Source organism: Mesoplodon densirostris, chromosome 11 (genome assembly GCF_025265405.1).
Source record: "Mesoplodon densirostris isolate mMesDen1 chromosome 11, mMesDen1 primary haplotype, whole genome shotgun sequence".
NCBI lineage: Eukaryota > Metazoa > Chordata > Mammalia > Artiodactyla > Ziphiidae > Mesoplodon > Mesoplodon densirostris.
Window position 1 is genome coordinate 42,295,070 of NC_082671.1, and position 20,622 is coordinate 42,315,691.

A 20,622-nucleotide genomic window follows, 5' to 3' on the forward strand; every position below is an offset into this window, starting at 1 on the left:
CCTCCTAAAAGCCCTATCTTCAAACAGTGATATTGAGGGTTAGGATTTCAACTATGAATATGCGGAGAAGACACAAGTCAGCACAGCCTAAATCACACTATAAAATGGATTGCTCCAGAGTAGGCATACCAACTGCTGCCACCAATGACCACAGACCCTACAGCCTATACCACAAATCCCACTGACTCTCAACACTGACACTATTTTTGCGTTGCTTTTGGATCATGGACTATCTGCAACCATGTCATCTGAATGTGTTCTCTGGGGCATCTGTTTCTTCACATCAGTGGTTTCTGACTCAAACCTGGCCTTGCTACACTGGGTTAATGGGTCCTGGGTACTCTAGGTGAAAGGAATTCTATGAAAGTAAATTTCTGGCTTTTTACCTGGGGATGCAGGAAATCACGAAGTTGGGAATCCCCTATTTACAGGAAGGATTGTTAGAGATATATGATGGCCCCAAAGAATGATCTATGTCCATTTCACCACCTGAGTAGTAGGAGGCATAGGGGAGATGCCACAGCAAATATGAGTAAAGGCCATAGTATTCTTTTAGAACTGATTATTGACCTATTTATTTCTTGCTTCACCCTCTGTTTCCAAACCTTATTGGCACAGGTTGCTCTAGTCAGATTTACTATCTTGCGCGAACCTAATCTGCAGTTTCATTCTATAATGGTTAATATCAAGATCAACACAGGAACACAGGAACAACTACCATGAATCAAATACTAAAAATTCCTAAGCATGGAACTCAGTACTTTCTATACATTATAATCGTTTATTCATGAAAACGACCCTGACCAGTGGATACCATATGTACATATACAAACATTTTTTTCGTTTGCAATTTTACAGATGGGGAAACTGAGGATCCAGGGTCAAATGCGTGGCCCAAACAACAAAGTGGCCAAGTCCACATTTCATATCTGTTATCTTGGAGCTCATTATTTTAATGGCAATGTTCTTCTGCCTTTCACGGGGCTATTAAGCCATTAATAAACCCTCCGGAGATCCCAGGACTTTGCAGATCGAAGATCCACTCAAGGGGCCAACTCTTGTCAGGTACAGTTGAGTCCTCTGGTTGGCTACTAAATATTATATTTCATTAGACAATCTGGTATAAGCATTTTGACATATACCTAGATAGCCACTTAGCTATAGAGAAATTATCTAATTGTAAAGTTACTCATGAGTGATTAGTAAAAGCAACAAGTGGTTTTATTCTTGGGAAATCATATATTACTCTATGTTTTTTTTTGCGGTACGCGGGCCTCTCACTGTTGTGGCCTCTCCCGTTGCGGAGCACAGGCTCCGGACGCGCAGGCTCAGCGGCCATGGCTCACGGGCCCAGCCACTCCGCGGCATGTGGGATCTTCCCAGACCGGGGCACGAACCCGTGTCCCCTGCATTGGCAGGTGGACTCTCAACCACTGTGCCACCAGGGAAGCCCTATTACTCTATTTTTAAAAGAGTAGTGAGCAGTTATTGTTTTGTCTCTTCTAAAGCCTTCCTTCCTCTGGGAAGAGTGTCATCCTTCCTTTAGGGAACTGCTCCTTTGCTACACCAAATACAGAGTTCCACTCAGCCTGCCAATGTTAGCTCCTCATTCATCCACTGCCTGCAGGGGCAGATGAAAGGAGGACAGACCCTAGCAGTCTTCCCTAGAATTTGTCTAAGTATAATCTAGGGAAGAGAGGCAATCTCTCTCATGTCAAATTTGAGACTGAAATATGAGATGGAGAAGCCAGTAATCATCTTCCTTGTGTCAGGGGGAGGATACCGAAGCAGATAGACAAGGCTACCCCACCAGTAGCAGCAGAGGGGAGAGAACAATGTGATGGACAGATGGAAATCACCTGTGCTAGTCGACCTGGAAGACTCTGGTACCCAAGTCCTTCCTCTGACCTGTATGCAGGAATGTTTTCTCTTTAGACCTTAGGGGGTTTGAATAGGGGTTCTGTCATTTGCAACCAAAACACATCTGCATAAAATATGTAATGAGAAAATAGTATATTTTAGAGAAATTTTAAGCCAAAAATCAGGAAAGATATTCTTATTCTTACCAGGCCATAAATTAGTAAGTAGGTTCTTTTTGTAAGTCCGTAAGTAAAATGTTCACCGTCTAAAGCACACATATCAAAAGGGATTTCAGTAAAGTTTCTTAAATTTTCTCTGTTGAAAATAACCTTTAGTACTAATCCAATAGTATGTGGACTGGATTAGCAGCCTTCTGTAGCGAAAGTATTTCCTTGAATAGTCTCAAAGGCCTAAGCATACTTGGGATCTGCTCTTGATTCCTGCCTCCTCCATCCCTGCCTTGAGAGGGACAAAGAAAGTTCCATGGGCATTATTTGATCCCTATTTCTGTGCCTTGAAGTGCCTGCCTCTCACTTGTACTCCCATGAAAAATGGCAATGGGATTTCCACTTACAACTCCTTTTTCATTTGAGGTACTGAAGGCTTCCTCTTCTCTAACAGAGATCTGAAAAAGTAGCATATGTACAAACCTTCTCATGACATAATATAAGCTCAATGACTAAGGACATCCCATAGTCTGTTGTAGTCCTTACTTAAAATTTACATAATTTATATTGTAGTTACACAACAATCTAAGCCTTCATGTTTGTACTGATCAGTATAATCTAGGTTTTATTCCACATGAAAAAACTGCAGAAGCTTAATAAAAAGTTCTTTCTTACTCATTCAAAGTATAAAGTGGACCAAGGATCTTCCCCTTGTAGCCACATCATATGAAATAAGGTTGTGGGGAAAAAGGAAAAGAAAGATCCACGCCAGCTGGAACTGCCTTGTCCAGGTGTCCAGGGATGACAAACATCCTTCCACTCACATTTCATTGGTCAGAACTAGTCACCTGGGGACTTCCCTGGTGGTCCAGTGGTAAGGAATCTGCCTTCCAATGCAGGGGACGCGGGTTCTATCCCTGGTCAGGGAACTAAGATCCTACCTGCCACGGGGCAACTAAGCCCACGTGCCTCAACTAGAGAGCCCATGTGCCACAAATTACAGAGCCCATGCACTCTGGAAACTGCGTGCCACAACTACAGAGCCCACGCTCCACAGCTAGAGAGAAAACCTGCAGGCCACAACTAGAGAGAAGCCTGTGTGCCATAATGAAGAGCCCTTCCGCCACAAGGAAAGATCCCGCATGCCACAGTGAAGATCCTGCATGCCGCAACTAAGACCCAATGCAGCCAAAAATAAAATAAAATAAATAAATAAAAGGGAAGCTGGGAAATATTCAAGAGCACATGGAAATTTGGTGAGCAAAATGGTTTCTGCCACACTGGACCATATTTCCTAGGAAAACCTTAGCAATATCTACATTCATGGATGAAAAAATAACCCACCATGGTGTAGGTATAAGAAGAACACAGCCTGCTTGCACAGGGCTGTCCAAGTGTACCTGGTACTTTGGGTACTCTGGGTTTTGTCAAGCTAAGCTGAAAGTCCTAGGTATCTTAGTTGCAAGGTTAGAATGAACTTCTTTTCTATCTTAATTGCTGCTAAGATACGGCACTATATGACTTATTTTCATAGTCTCCTTCATTCTGCAAACATATTTAGAGCACAGAGCAAAATAATATAGTGAGCTTATTTAGGCTTTAAAGAGAATAAAGGGGCTTCCCTGGTGGCGCAGTGGTTGAGAGTCCGCCTGCCGATGCAAGGGACACGGGTTCGTGTCCCGGTCTGGGAAGATCCCACATGCCGCGGAGAGGCTGGGCCCGTGAGCCATGGCTGCTGAGTCTGCGCGTCCGGAGCCTGTGCTCCGCAATGGGAGAGGCCACAACAGTGACAGGCCCACATACCAAAAAAAAAAAAAGAAAAAAAAAGAATAGAAAAATACACATTATATACTATGGCCACCAACCTCCTATGCCTAAAACCTTTTGCTTGTTGGCCTCCAGTAAAATAAGCTCAGTGGTCTGATGCTTGGTCCCTTGGGTATAGTAGTCCATCATAAAACCATCACCCTTCCTTTAGCACAATTGGCAGTTACTGCTCACATAAAACAGAAGAGTGGGGCTTCCCTGGTGGCGCAGTGGTTGAGAATCTGCCTGCCAATGCAGGGGACACGGGTTCGAGCCCTGGTCTGGGAAGATCCCACATGCCGCAGAGCAACTAGGCCCGTGAGCCACAACTACTGAGCCTGCGCGTCTGGAGCTTGTGCTCCGCAACAAGAGAGGCCACGACAGTGAGAGGCCCGCGCACCGTGATGAAGAGTGGCCCCCGCTTGCCACAACTAGAGAAAGCCCTTGCACAGAAACAAAGACCCAACAAGCCAAAAATAAAAATTTTAAAATTTTAAAATTTAAAAAACAGAAGAGTAAGTTGCCATGGAGACAAAGCCAACTCTCCACTTTAGAATGGCTGCTTCTTCCAAGTCATAACAGATATTACCAGAAAAATAACATGAGGTACTCACAGAGACTGGCAGCACCAAATCTGTGTTCTGTCGTTGAGTAGCTAACCATGTTCACATTATCTTTTGATATAGTAACAAAGACACACGTTGCACTAAAAGATAATCCAACATAATCACTGTTTACAAAATAAATCCTTATATCTGTCTAAACAATGTGGAAACTTTAAATCGTAATATGTTTTCTACCTCTAATTAGTGCTTTATTAATGGGGTGACCACTCTCCTTGACCTATTTGCTGAAATTCGTTAGAGCTTCAGGAGACCATATGGATGGCCAGATGGGGTACTATAATTTAATGCCATTATTCTAAGGATGAAGTAAAGGGTAAACATAATTTGCATTCTTTTCCATCCTTCCTGCATGCCTTTTATTAGTTTCATTTTTAATTCAGACATAAGAAGGGAAGATAATACCTTGCTACCAAGGCCCAAATGCCAACTAATTATTACAAGAGACTCCGGCCCCGACATCACAGGCCAAGCCTCTGAACATACTCCGTCTTACCCAGTGACCCCACCATGGTGATTAATAGGTTGAGTGCTAAGCCCTAATGAGTGTCAGATCTTAGATGTTCTCGAGGCTAATGTAATTAGCACTATGTTGAACACAATATTTCAGTTACTTGGTAGAGAGACTCATTATACTTCATAGTAAACTATATGCCTTTTTGCTTTACATCTTTGAATTTATTTCATAATCATCAGCCTAAAAGACCTCTATAAGTAGAGATTTTTCAAATATTAGAGAAAAATTTAAATACAATATTTTTAAATCAAATATTGATTTGCTCTTACAACAGTTCAGAGATACTTGTTGAAATGTAAGTTTCTGGACTCTACCAACAGAAATTCGGATAAAAAAGGGTTTGGGATAAGACCCAGAACTATGCATTTTTAATAACAGACCGATGATTCAGAAGCAAAAAATCTGTGGACCATACTTGGAAAAGCACTGCCACTTTAGTAACAGGACCAAGGTCTGTATCTTAGATTAATTGAGTCTATCAGACTTTTCGTTTTAAATAGTTACTATGTAACTATAACAGTAACTATAATAGTAAATATAGTTACTAAGCCTCCTTTTAGAGCCAGCCTGGGAGTGGAAGAATGTCATATGATCATGGTACGTCTATAAATACAACCTGTTTGCATCGGATGGGGAATGATTATTGGGGTATCAAGCTATCTGAGACTTGCTCTATGTTATTTTATTTCTTCCTCTAGAAACCCTGAATTTCCCAGGAAGCCTGCCCCTGCCTCTCGGTAGGGCAGTATAAGAGTTCTGACCAATGGAAGGTGTACAGAAATATCGTTTAACCCTTCCAGGCCTGGCCCTAAAATATCCCAGATGATGTTCCATGCTATCTGTGTTCATTCTCTGTCCAGTTGGATGGAGTACATTTAGGGAAGACTACAAAGCCTTAGGTGATGGCATAGCCATTAGATAAAACATTACTTGAGCAAGAAAAAAGCTTGAATTCCCTTAAGACCCTGGGACTTTGAGGTTGTTTGATTAAAACTAATAAAGTCAATTGAGACTTGACTTAATTAAAAAATTACATAAATTTTTGTGTTGCTTATAAGTTAGTCAATGATGAGCTCAACTGAAAATTATTAATGTATGGAACCCAAAATCCAAATTCAAGAGACTTACACAAATTCACTAGAGGAATCTGTCTCAGTTATATTTAAGAAGGGGGAAAAATGACATATTTTAACATTAGCACATTTTGGAGCTCAGGACTTTCTGCCTTGCTTTAGCAAAACATTATTAAGGAACAGCTGACCCATGGGATAGAGGAATAAGACCAGCATATAGTACCTACTGTTTCTACAGTCATCAGAGATAACACAGGTACAACCTTTAAAGCAACTGTCCAGTGGAGAATTTCAGAAAGTGTTTTAAAAGCAAAGGTTTTCATTGACATATCCAAAGAGCACTTTAAAGTTACCTTTTGGTACTGGAACAGAAATGCATCAATTTAACCTAACCAAAAAGGTAATGGAGACATACAGTGGATTAATGTAAAATCACTGACATACAGAAAGTAGAAAATACCCACTACACACACACACACACACACACACACACACACACACACACACATGCAGGATTATTTGGGGATCTAATTTTTACCTTGGTAGTACAATAAAAAGACAATACCCTAAAGAATAATTATTATGTCACTAAACAAATGACCTTGGTGGGGCAGTACCTAAATCAGGTTTGTGGAAGGCCTTGCACAGACCTGGGTCCGTCACTTACTTTATGGAGGTAAGATAAAGGCAAAAGAGCAGAGTGATTACATGTGTGGGGTCTCAGTTTCTATCTGCCACTAATGAGCTGCTTGACCTGGGAAAAGTACTTTATCTTTCTATCTCCTCGGCTATAGAATGGAAAGAAGTAATTTTTATTTCACAGAAGGTTAAAAGAATCAGGTCATATGACACATAGCAAGCATTTAGAGAGGACTTAGCTGAAAGTAAATATGAACATGTGTTAGATATTATTCCTAACGGTATATCCCCATCACTATGAACCATATTATCCTCACCTGTAAAGTAAGACATTGAAAGATGATTTGTATAATTTCTTTAAGTGCTTATATTCTGAGTGTATATCTGTATTTTAAAGTCAAATATCCAGTTGAAAATGAAAACCCTAAAATCTAACTATTTTAAGTAATGACTAAAAAAAATCTGTAGACAGTCTTGTCTGCTGTTAGGATTGATTTCAAGCAGATAGGTGACATAGCAATGAACTAATAACTCCAAAAATTTTTAACAGTCAGAAGTCATATGGTACTTATTTATTCATTATCCCTTATGAATCATACCCTCATTTGAACATGGAATGTAATAAGATAATCGTCAGGCAACCATTTAAATTAAAAAATGTCATATTTAATAAGTACTACAGAGATAAGGAATTATTTTATTCACACGAACTTGAATGGATCCAGAATGTACATGATAACACTCTATTTTGCAACTTAAAGTGAATTACTTTCTAGGCTTATAGATTGTCAGCAACTTGAGTTTATTTTTCATTCAGAAAAAAGCAACTGTAGCAATATTAGGAAATGATACTACCATTATAGTATAGACTCTATTCCAAATTAAATGGAAAGGTGCCACCCTTGAAAATTCCATAATTTAGTAAATCTTAGTTTGTGCAAAGACATCCTCATTCAAATAAATACTCTAGTAAGACCCAGAATGAAGTGAATAGTTTAACATGTTGAATTACTAAAATCACTAAAACTTCAGTCCTAATTATACTTCTGGTTGGTTTTAAGTGAGGATAATATGAAAACAGGGCTTTAATGTACCAAGGCACTACATGTAAAATACTGTGGCATGGAGCAATTGCTTTCTTAAACCAGAATTATATTTAGTCCAAAGAACCTTACCTCCTGCGTACATAACAGCTAGCATAGTGGATGATATCCATGCTATTTCACTGTAGGTAGCGTTGAATATTAGCTGAATTTCTTTGAAGAAAACTGTGACAGCTTTGGGAAATGCATATGAAAATCCAATGGAGATAAAAGCTGCTCCAACCACTACCCAGCCCCATCCTCCATCAGGAGGTGGATGCAGCGGTGGGGAGCCTGCTGGGGGTGGCATTTCCACTCCTCTATTTGGAATTCAAGTAACCTGCATTAAAAAAAATGAAATAACAGTTTAAGCCATATTTCCATTTTCATAAATCACTCTTGGTAGTTATCAAAATAATATTATTATAATATTTTTATTCTATTAACTACAACTATGCAATTTTTTTCATAAATATTTTTTAATACTCTGGTACTCAGAAAGTTATCAGAAAATTAACCAAAAAATTGGAGTGAGGTATGTAACTTTGTTATGGGTTAAAAATTGAAAGCATTTTGTTTATGGAAACAACAGTTACTCAAAGAGAAGTTAAGAATTCAGATTATACTAAAGTACCAACCAAAAACAAAAGCTATCTCAATCTGATTTCTAAGATAAATGGAGCTGTCATCACTTAGAATAATTTCTTAATCCAAAACATTTAAGATTTTCTATACAAAGGTTAAAAGGACGTTATATTACATCTGATGAATTTCACAGAATTAAATAGTAAGCATATTTTAGAATTTTTCCACTTTAAAAAAATTATTTATTTATTTATTTTTGGCTGCGTTGGGTCTTCGTTGCTGCGTGCAGGCTTTCTGTAGTTGTGGTGGGTGGGGGCTACTCTTCGTTGCGGTGCACAGGCTTCTCATTGTGGTGGCTTCTCTTGTTGTGGAGTGTGGGCTCTAGGGGCACGGGCTTCAGTAGTTGTGGCACGTGGGCTCAGTAGTTGTGGCTCGTGGGCTCTAGAGCTCAGGCTCGGTAGTTGTGGCACACGGGCTTAGTTGCTCCGCGGCATGTGGGATCTTCCTGGACCAGGGCTCAAACCCATGTCCCCTGTATTGGCAGGAGGATTCTTAACCACTGAGCCATGAGGGAAGTCCTCCACTTTTAATAATTGACAATACTTAAAGACATTTTAGCATAGATCTATTTTCTAAAATTATAGGATTAGAAATTGTGTGATTCTAATGAATTAATTTTAATGCACTTCCAAAACTGGTGATACCTATCATTTTATGAATGATACATTTTATGAATTCTTCATAGCAATGATATGCTCCCAATCAAATGGATGGTATGTTATTTTTATTCAAAGAAAGGGACTTTCTTTTTGGATATGCCTAGGAACACTTAACTGCTAGCTTTATGGTATAGAGCACCCACTCTCTTGTGGAAGAAATGATCACATATAGCTTAATACAACTGAAATTAAATTTTAAAAATCTTGGTTCCTTAACATCAATGTTTCTTTGTAGAGCGATGCTGCTTGCTTGACCTTTAGCTGTAATCACCAATATTTCTCAGCACCTTCCTTTTACTACTCTCATTCCATTTGTGAATATTTTTCAATTGGAATGTAGAGGAAAAAGGAAACACTTCTCTGTTGGTAAGACAATATAGAAAATAAGCAAATAAAAGCTAAATTTGCCACTAATTCAGGAAACCTACCAAAAAAACTAAACAGGTATCTATGAACAGACACAGAGGTTTAATTTTTGTTTGATGTCAAACTGTATCTAAGATATTTTTGGTGATCTTCTATACGCACCTTCCAGATTTTGAGTGAAAACATTCTTTAAAGTTTTCTAATTTGTCCATAGTTCTACCCAAGGATTTTGCCTTCAGAAACTCATATAGGCAAAATGATAAAAATGAAACTTAAAATAGGTAGAGCACTGTTTCCCTAGAATAAATACTATGATGGTGAGTATTAGAATGGACGTAACAATATGGACAACTATCACCTTCACTCTTTTTCTGAATGTTAATTTTGGCAAATATACTTAAGCCTTTTTAACATAATATTTTACAGTATTTCATAGGTGGAGGGAAATCGATATAATCTGCAATTAACAGATAACAGGGCTGAAGATTAAAATGCTTATTTTACATTATGTGAGTCAGGCATATCTGCAAGGAAGTTCTCAGACATTCAGATTTAATCACATTTTTTTTCTTGAGTTTTTTTCAGCTCTATTGAGGTATAATTGACAAATAAATGTGTAATATATTTAATGTGTAACATGATTTGATATACATGTACATTTTGAAAGGATTCCCACAATCAAGTTAATCAATACATCTATCACCCCATATATTTACTTTTTTTGGTATGAACACTTTATATTCTACTTTCTTAGCAAATCTCAATTATACAGCACAATATTATCAACTATAGTTACCATATTACACATTAGATCCTGAGAACTTATTCATCTTATAACGGAAAGTTTGTACACTTTTACCATCCCCTCTCCATCTCTACAGTGTTATTATGTAGAATTTGTCTTTCTCTGTCTAGCTTATTTAACTTAGCATAATGCTCTCCAGTTTCATCCATGTTGTCCCAAATGGCAGGATTTCATCATTTTTTAAAGCTGAATAATATTTCACTGTGTGTGTGTGTATACATGTCTTTATCCATTCAGCTGTCAATGGACACTTAGTTTGTTTCCATATCTTGGCTACTGTGAGTAATGCTTCAGTGAACAAGCAAATACAGATATCTCTTCGAGATAATGATTCCCTTTCCTTTGTATATGTACCCAGAAGGAGAACTGCTCAATCATATGGTAGTTCTATTTTTAATTTTTTTTCTTTTTTTTATTTAACAAATTTAATCAGTTATACATATACATATGTTCCCATATCCCCTCCCTTTTGCATCTCCCTCCCGCCCTCCCTATCCCACCCCTCCAGGCGGTCACAAAGCACCGAGCTGATCTCCCTGTGCTATGTGGCTGCTTCCCACTAGCTATCTACATTACATTTGGTAGTGTATATATGTCCATGCCACTCTTTCACTTTGTCACAGCTTACCCTTCCCCCTCCCCATATCCTCAAGTCCATTCTCTAGTAGATCTGTGTCTTTATTCCTATCATACCCCTATGTTCTTCATGACATTTTTTTTCTTAAATTCTATATATGTGTCAGCATACAGTATTTGTCTTTCTCTTTATGACTTACTTCACTCTGTATGACAGACTCTAGGTCCATCCACCTCATTACAAATAGCTCAATTTCGTTTCTTTTTATGGCTGAGTAATATTCCATTGTATATATGTGCCACATTTTCTTTATCCATTCATCCAATGATGGACACTTAGGTTGCTTCCATCTCTGGGCTATTGTAAATAGGGCTGCTATGAACATTTTGGTACATGACTCTTTTTGAATTATGGTTTTTCTCAGGGTATATGCCCAGTAGTGGGATTGCTGGGTCATATGGTAGTTCTATTTGTAGTTTTTTAAGGAACCTCCATACCGTTCTCCATAATGGCTGTACCAATTCACATTCCCACCAGCAGTGCAAGAGTGTTCCCTTTTTTCCACACCCTCTCCAGCATTTATTGTTTCTAGATTTTTTGATGATGGCCATTCTGACTGGTGTGAGATGATATCTCATTGTAGTTTTGATTTGCATTTCTCTAATGAGTAAAGATGTTGAGCATCCTTTCATGTGTTTGTTGGCAGTCTGTATATCTTCTGTGGAGAAATGTCTATTTAGGTCTTCTGCCAATTTTTGTATTGGGTTGTTTGTTTTTTTGCTATTGAGCTGCATGAGCTGCTTATAAATTTTGGAGATTAATCCTTTGTCAGTTGCTTCATTTGCAAATATTTTCTCCCATTCTGAGGGTTGTCTTTTGGTCTTGTTTATGGTTTCCTTTGCTGTGCAAAAGCTTTTAAGTTTCATTAGGTCCATTGTGTTTATTTTTGTCTTTATTTCCATTACTCTAGGAGGTGGGTCAAAAAGGATCTTGCTGTGATTTATGTCATAGAGTGTTCTGCCTATGTTTTCCTCTAAGAGTTTGATAGTGTCTGGCCTTACATTTAGGTCTTTAATCCATTTTGAGCTTATTTTTGTGTATGGTGTTAGGGAGTGATCTAATCTCATACTTTTACATGTCCCTGTCCAGTTTTCCCAGCACCACTTATTGAAGAGACTGTCCTTTCTCCACTGTACATTCCTGCCTCCTTTATCAAAGATGAGGTGACCATATGTGCGTGGGTTTATCTCTGGGCTTTCTATCCTGTTCCATTGATCTATCTTTCTGTTTTTGTGCCAGTACCACACTGTCTTGATTACTGTAGCTTTGTAGTATAGTCTGAAGTCAGGGAGCCTGATTCCTCCAGCTCCATTTTTCGTTCTCAAGATTGCTTTGGCTATTCGGGGTCTTTTGTGTTTCCATACAAATTGTGAAATTTTTTGTTCTAGTTCTGTGAAAAATGCCAGTGGTAGTTTGATAGGTATTGCATTGAATCTGTAGATTGCTTTGGGTAGTAGAGTCATTTTCACAATGTTGATTCTTCCAATCCAAGAACATGGTACATCTCTCCATCTATTTGTATCATCTTTAATTTCTTTCATCAGTGTCTTATAATTTTCTGCATACAGGTCTTTTGTCTCCTTAGGTAGGTTTATTCCTAGATATTTTATTCTTTTTGTTGCAATGGTAAATGGGAGTGTTTCCTTGATTTCACTTTCAGATTTTTCATCATTAGTATATAGGAATGCCAGAGATTTCTGTGCATTAATTTTGTATCCTGCTATTTTACCAAATTCATTGATTAGCTCTAGTAGTTTTCTGGTAGCACCTTTAGGATTCTCTATGTATAGTATCATGTCATCTGCAAACAGTGACAGCTTTACTTCTTCTTTTCCCATTTGGATTCCTTTTATTTCCTTTTCTTCTCTGATTGCTGTGGCTAAAACTTCCAAAACTATGTTGAATAAGAGTGGTGAGAGTGGGCAACCTTGTCTTGTTCCTGATCTTAGCGGAAATGGTTTCAGTTTTTCACCATTGAGGATGATGCTGGCTGTGGGTTTGTCATATATGGCCTTTATTATGTTGAGGAAAGTTCCCTCTATGCCTACTTTCTGCAGGGTTTTTATCATAAATGGGTGTTGAATTTTGTCAAAAGCTTTCTCTGCATCTATTGAGATGATCATATGGTTTTTCTCCTTCAGTTTGTTGATATGGTGTATCACGTTGATAGATTTGCGTATATTGAAGAATCCTTGCATTCCTGGAATAAACCCCACTTGATCATGGTGCATGATCCCTTTAATGTGCTGTTGGATTCTGTTTGCTAGTATTTTGTTGAGGATTTTTGCATCTATGTTCATCAGTGATATTGGCCTGTAGTTTTCTTTCTTTGTGACATCCTTGTCTGGTTTTGGTATCAAGGTGATGGTGGCCTCATAGAATGAGTTTGGGAGTGCTCCTCCCTCTGCTATATTTTGGAAGAGTTTGAGAAGGATAGGTGCTAGCTCTTCTCTAAATGCTTGATAGAATTCACCTGTGAAGCCATCTGGTCCTGGGCTTTTGTTTGTTGGAAGATTTTTTATCACAATTTCAATTTCAGTGCTTGTGATTGGTCTGTTCATATTTTCTATTTCTTCCTGATTCAGTCTTGGCAGGTTGTGCATTTCTAAGAATTTGTCCATTTCTTCCATGTTCTCCATTTTATTGGCATAGAGTTGCTTGTAATAATCTCTCATGATCTTTTGTATTTCTGCAGTGTCAGTTGTTACTTCTCCTTTTTCATTTCTAATTCTATTGATTTGAGTATTCTCCCTTTTTTTCTTGATGAGTCTGGCTAATGGTTTATCAATTTTGTTTATCTTCTCCAAGAACCAGCTTTTAGTTTTACTGATCTTTGCTATCGTTTCCTTCATTTCTTTTTCATTTATTTCCGATCTGATTTTTATGATTTCTTTCATTCTGCTAACTTTGGGATGTTTTTGTTCTTCTTTCTCTAATTGCTTTAGGTGCAAGGTTAGGTTGTTTATTCGAGATGTTTCCTGTTTCTTAAGGTAGGATTGTATTGCTGTAAACTTCCCTCTTAGAACTGCTTTTGCTGCATGCCATAGGTTTTGGGTCGTTGTGTCTCCATTGTCATTTGTTTCTAGGTATTTTTTAATTTCCTTTTTGATTTCTTCAGTGATCACTTCATTATTAAGTAGTGTATTGTTTAGCCTCCATGTGTTTGTATTTTTTACAGCTCTTTTCCTGTAATTGATATCTAGTCTCATAGCATTGTGGTTGGAAAAGATACTTGATACAATTTCAATTTTCTTAAATTTACCAAGGCTTGATTTGTGACCCAAGATATGATCAATCCTGGAGAATGTTCCATGAGCACTTGAGAAAAATGTGTATTCTGTTGTTTTTGGATGGAATGTCCTATAAATATCAATTAAGTCCATCTTGTTTAATGTATATCATTTAGAGCTTGTGTTTCCTTATTTATTTTCATTTTGGATGATCTGTCCATTGGTGAAAGTGGGGTGTTAAAGTCCCCTACTATGATTGTGTTACTGTCGATTTCTCCTTTTATGGCTGTTAGTATTTGCCTTATGTATTGAGGTGCTCCTATGTTGGGTGCATAAATATTTACAATTGTTATATCTTCTTCTTGGATCGATCCCTTGATCATTATGTAGTGTCCTTCTTTGTCTCTTGTAATAGTCTTTATTTTAAAGTCTATTTTGTCTGATATGAGAATTGCTACTCCAGCTTTCTTTTGGTTTCCATTTGCATGGAATATCTTTTTCCATCCCCTTACTTTCAGTCTGTATGTGTCTCTAGGTCTGAAGTGGGTCTCTTGTAGACAGCATATATATGGGTCTTGTTTTTGTATCCATTCAGCCAGTCTGTGTCTTTTGGTGGGAGCATTTAGTCCATTTACATTTAAGGTAATTATTGATATGTATGTTCCTATTCCCATTTTCTTAATTGTTTTGGGTTCGTTATTGTAGTTCTTTTCCTTCTGTTGTGTTTCTTGCCTAGAGAAGTTCCTTTAGCATTTGTTGTAAAGCTGGTTTGGTGGTGCTGAACTCTCTCAGCTTTTGCTTGTCTGTAAAGGTTTTAATTTCTCCATCAAATCTGAATGAGATCCTTGCTGGGTAGAGTAATCTTGGTTGCAGGTTTTTCTCCTTCATCACTTTAAGTATGTCCTGCCACTCCCTTCTGGCTTGTAGAGTTTCTGCTGAGAGATCAGCTGTTATCCTGATGGGGATTCCCTTGTGTGTTATTTGTTGTTTTTGCCTTGCTGCTTTTAATATGATTTCTTTGTGTTTAATTTTTGACAGTTTGATTAATATGTGTCTTGGTGTATTTCTCCTTGGATTTATTCTGTATGGGACTCTCTGTCCCTCCTGGACTTGATTAACTATTTCCTTTCCCATATTAGGGAAGTTTTCAACTATAATCTCTTCAAATATTTTCTCAGTCCCTTTCTTTTTCTCTTCTTCTTCTGGAACCCCTATAATTCGAATGTTGGTGCGTTTAATGTTGTCCCAGAGGTCTCTGAGACTGTCCTCTGTTCTTTTCATTCTTTTTTCTTTATTTTGCTATGCAGCAGTTATTTCCACTATTTTATCTTCCACCTCACTTATCCGTTCTTCTGCCTCAGTTATTCTGCTATTGATCCCATCTAGAGTATTTTTTATTTCATTTATTGTGTTTTTAATCGATGCTTGATTCGTCTTTAGTTCTTCTAGGTCCTTATTAACTGTTTCTTGCATTTTGTCTATTCTATTTCCAAGATTTTGGATCATCTTTACCATCATTATTCTGAATTCTTTTTCAGATAGACTGCCTATTACCTCTTCATTTGTTAGGTCTGGTGGGTTTTTATCTTGCTCCTTCTCCTGCTGTGTGTTTTTCTGTCTTCTCATTTTGCTTATGTTACTGTGTTTGGGGTCTCCTTTTTGCAGGCTGCAGGTTCGTAGTTCCCGTTGTTTTTGGTGTCTGTCCCCAGTGGCTAAGGTTGGTTTAGTGGGTTGTGTAGGCTTCTTGGTGGAGGGGACTACTGCCTGTGTTCTGGTGGATGAGGCTGGATCTTGTCTTTCTGGTGGGCAGGTCCACGTCTGGTGGTGTGTTTTGGGGTATCTGTGGACTTTTTTTGATTTTAGGCCACCTCTCTGCTAATGGGTGGCATTGTGTTCCTGTCTTGCTAGTTGTTTGGCATAGGGTGTCCAGCACTGTAGCTTGCTGGTCATTGAGTGAAGCTGGGTGCTGGTGTTGAGATGGAGATCTCTGGAAGATTTTTGCCGTTTGATATTATGTGGAGCTGTGAGGTCTCTTGTGGACCAGTATCCTGAAGTTGGCTCTCCCACCTCAGAGGCATATCACTGACTCCTGGCTCCTCACTTTGGGATGATTTGTTGTCTATTCATGTATTCCACAGATGCAGGGTACATCTAGTTGATTGTGGAGCTTTAATCCGCTGCTTCTGAGGCTGCTGGGAGAGATTTCCCTTCCTCTTCTTTGTTCTCACAGCTCCATGGTCTCAGCTTTGGATTTGGCCCCACCTCTGCATGTAGGTTGCCGGAGGGTGTCTGCTCTTCGCTCAGACAGGACAGGGTTAAAGGAGCAGCCGCTTCGGGGACTCTGGCTCACTCAGGCCGGGGGGGAGGGAGGGGCACGGAGTGCGGGGCGAGCCTGCAGCGGCAGAGGCCGGCGTGACGTTGCACCAGCCCGAGGCGTGGCGTGCGTTCTCCCAGGGAAGCCGTCTCTGGATCCCGGGACCCCGGCAGTGACGGGCTTCACAGGCTCCCCGAAGGGCGGCGTGGACAGTGACCTACGCTCGCACACAGGCCTCTTGGCGGCGGCGGCAGTAGCAGCCCCAGCGTCCCGCGCCCGTCTGTGGAGCTCCTTTAAGCAGCGCTCTTAATCCCCTTTCCTCGCGCACCAGGAAACCAAGAGAGAAGAAAAAGTCTCTTGCCTCTTCGGCAGCTCCAGAGTTTTCCTGGACTCCCTCCCGGCTAGCTGTGGCGCATTAGCCTCCTTCAGGCTGAGTTCTCGCCGCCAGCCCCAGTCCTCTCCCTGAGCTCTGACTGAAGCCCGAGCCTCAGCTTCCAGCACCACCCGCCCCGGCAGGCGAGCAGACAAGCCTCTCGGGGTGGTGAGTGCCGGTCGGTACCGATCCTCTGTGCAGGAATCTCTCCGCTTTGCCCTACCCAGGTACGTGGGGGAGTTTCTTGCCTTTTGGGAGGTTTGGGGTCTTCTGCCAGCGTTCAGTAGGTGTTCTGTAGGAGTTGTTCCACGTGTAGCTGTATTTCTGGTGTATCTATGGGGAGGAAGGTGATCTCCACGTCTTACTCTTCCGCCATCTTCCCCGGAAGTCCTATTTTTAATTTTTTGAAGAACCTCCAAACTTTTTTCCATAGAGGCTGAAACAGTTTACACTCCCACCAACAGCATAGAAGGCTTCTGTTTTCTCTACATTCTTGCCAGTATTTGCTATTGCTTGTCTTTTTGATAATAGCCATTCTAACAGGTATGAGGTAATATCTCATTTCGGTTTTGACTTTCATTTCCCTAATGATTAGTGACATTAAGCACCTTTTCATGTACCTGTTGGCCTTTTATATATCTCGTTTAGAAAAATATTCAGGTCCTTTGCACATTTTAAAATTGGGTTATTTGTGTTTTTTGATATTGAGTTGTATGAGTTCCTTATATATTTTAGATATTAACGTCTTATTGGATATGTGGTTTACGTGTATTTTTTCCCATTTCATAGGCTGCCTTTTCATTGTGTGGACAATTTGCTATGCAGAAAGTTTTTAGTTTAGCTTTTGTTTAGTAGTCTCACTTGTTTATTTTTGCATTTGTTGCCTTTGCTTTTTGATGTTAAATCCAAAAAAATGATCACCAAGGCCAATGTCAAGGAGCTTACCCCCTATATTTTCTCCTAGGAATTTTATGGTTTCAGGTCATGTTCAAGTCTTTAATCCATTTTGAGTTGATTTTTGTGTATAGTGTAAGATGGGGGGTCAGTTTCATTCTTTTGCATGTGGATATCTAATTTTCCCAGCATCATTTATTTAAGACACTATCTTTTCCCCATTGTATATTCTTGGCACCTTTGTCAAAAATTAATTGACAAAATACATGGATTTATTTCTTGGCTCTCTATTCTGTTTCACTGATCTATGTGTCTGTTTTTATGACGATACCACAGTGATTTTATTAGTTTGGTAATAGAGTTAGAAATCAGGGAGTGTGATACCTCCAGCTTTGCTGTTCTTTCTCAAGATTGCTTGGCTATTCGGGGCCTTTTGTGGTTCCATACGAACTTTAGGATTGATCGTTCTATTTCTGCAAAAAATTTCATTGGCATTTTGATAAGGATTGCATTGAATCTGTAGATTGCTTTGGGTAGTATGAACATTGTAACAATATTAATTCTTCCAATCAATGAGCATGGAATATCCTTCCATTTATTTCTGTCTTCAATTTCTTTCATCAGTGTTATAATTTTCAGTGTATAGATCTTTCACCTATTTGGTTAAATGTATTCTTATGTATTTTATTCTTTCTGATGCTATTTTAAATGAAATTGTTATCTTAATTTCTCTCTCCAATTGTTCATTGTTAGTGCTTAGAAACACAATTGATTTTTATATATTGGTTTTGTATCCTGCAACTTTACTGAATTTGTCAATTAGTTCTAACAGTTTTTGGTGGAGTCTTTAGGGTTTTCTATAATATAAGGTCATGTCATCTGCAAACAGACAATTTTACTTCTTCCATTTAAATTTGGATGTTGATTTCTTTTTCTTGCCTAATTGCTCTGACTAGGATTTCAAGTACTTAATCACCATTTGTTTGTCCTGATCTCATTAATTGATACTTATAGTTCTGGATTTTCCTTCCAGTTTAATGCTGAACCAAGGAATGGAATAATCCTTGCGTAGGTTTTTGGCATATCTATTGGCTTTTTCTATTGCCTTTTTTAATTTCTCCTTTTGGATACTTGTGGTAAAGGTTCTATTCTATTGTTGAATTAGATCAACAATTACATTTTATTTTATTTTATTCACTTTATAACATTCATATAGTTATTAAGCAAGAATCAGCAAACATTTCCTGTAATGGGTGAGATAATAAATATTTTAGGCTCTGCAGGCTGTATGGTCTCTCTCATAACTACTCATCTTAATAGTTTTAGTGCAAAAGCAGCCACGGACAATACTAAAAAAAAAAATGGGTGTGGCTATTCTAATAAACTTTTATTTACAAATTAGACCAAGGCTTATAGTTTGCTCATCCCTGTAATAGAATACCATTAGAAAACCAAGAAAAGAAAGAAATCGTACATAATCACACTAATCTTACACAATATTATAGTAATTTTGCATATCTCTTTTCATTATTTTTCTATATTCCTATATTCCTGATGAATTTAAGTAATATTGTAATCATATAGATCTAATTGTATATACTGCTTTTTCATTATTATTTTTTATTAATTGTCTTTAAGTTCTTTTTCTTTTTTTGATTAGATAAGTGGCACATTCCAATTTTTACAAAATATGGAAAATGCAAAAGTATAAACCAGAATAAAATACTATCAAATAAAATCTTCAATTGCCACCATGGTTTACAGAGAAAGCATCTTCTCCCTCCTGTTTTTTCTTTTTATATCCATTTACATCTGTTTTTATACCCATACGTTTAGAAGTGCTGTTTGAAAAGCCACCTCACATTATTGTTTCAGAAGTTGGGGTAGAAGTGACAAAGGCATCTACCTTTTTATTAGGGACTGTGAATAGAAATGTTTTATAATTTAAAAAAGTTTTAAATGGTAGAGGGAAGGCAAATCCATTTTATTTTTCCAAGAAGATACAATAAAAGCATGATAACAAGTTACTTCTCTCTGACTACATACACACAGACAATATGGCACTAGATATAGTGACATTAACTAGATGGAATAGTTTCAAAAGTTCAAATTGCTTGTCTCTTACCTTACTGATTTAAATGTATTATAATCTAATTAACCTATAACCTAATCTACAGGTATACAAAAATGAATAAAGGGATCTCTGACTCAAATATTGAGTACTTATGCTAAGTGCTTATTAAATATTTATTTGCTCAGTTAAATTTCCACAAAAGCCCTATAAGATGCTGTACCTATCTTTTAAATAAGACTAAAGCTCAGGAAATATTAGAAACTAGACCCAAGTATAACAATAATGTCAGGGACTGGATTTCACTAATCACTGCTGACTCTTAAAATTACATAAATAGAATTAGAAATAATACTCTTGGTTAATGTATTTAGAAGAGGAAACAAGAAAAAAAAACCTCGGTATTTTTTAATATGTCTTCTCTGCATATCTAAAATATTCTTATGGGTCAAAAGAGCCAAAGACGATTTTCAAGACTGTAAGAAAATAACTTGAAAAATTATCTCCATGGATGCATTTGTATGTTAGAAACCTACCCAAAATGTCAGGAAAACTACAGCATTAAGGTCAAATGAAAAGCTTTCACCACAAACAAATAATGCACACAGTGTAGATCCTATTCAAAAATGGACACATCAGAGCAGGGACACTTCTGTAAGCTCATTAATATTCTACAGATGCCAATTGTTCAGATCGATCCAAAACACCATACCTTGTCAAAGAATGACTTTGAAAAGATTTGAATGTCTTCAGAATGTTTATGGTCTGCTTTTGTAATCATTTTTGCTTTATTGGAAAAAAATTTGTCTATCTATCTATCTATCATCTATCTATGTAATTTTGTTTCTCTTTGGTCATCAG

The 20,622-nt window shown here is 38.1% G+C and overlaps 1 protein-coding gene across 3 annotated transcripts in view; it reads right to left on the reverse strand.

The window, feature by feature from the left end:
- SLC16A7 (solute carrier family 16 member 7) overlaps positions 1 to 20,622 on the reverse strand; it is a 172,139-nt gene that overhangs the window by 51,196 nt on the left and 100,321 nt on the right. For all 3 annotated transcript variants that reach the window (XM_060112787.1, XM_060112786.1, XM_060112788.1), the window contains exon 3: positions 7,861 to 8,107. In XM_060112787.1, coding sequence (XP_059968770.1) covers positions 7,861 to 8,077 — 217 coding nt within the window. In that variant the 5' untranslated portion in view covers positions 8,078 to 8,107. The remainder of the gene's footprint in view (positions 1 to 7,860; positions 8,108 to 20,622) is intronic.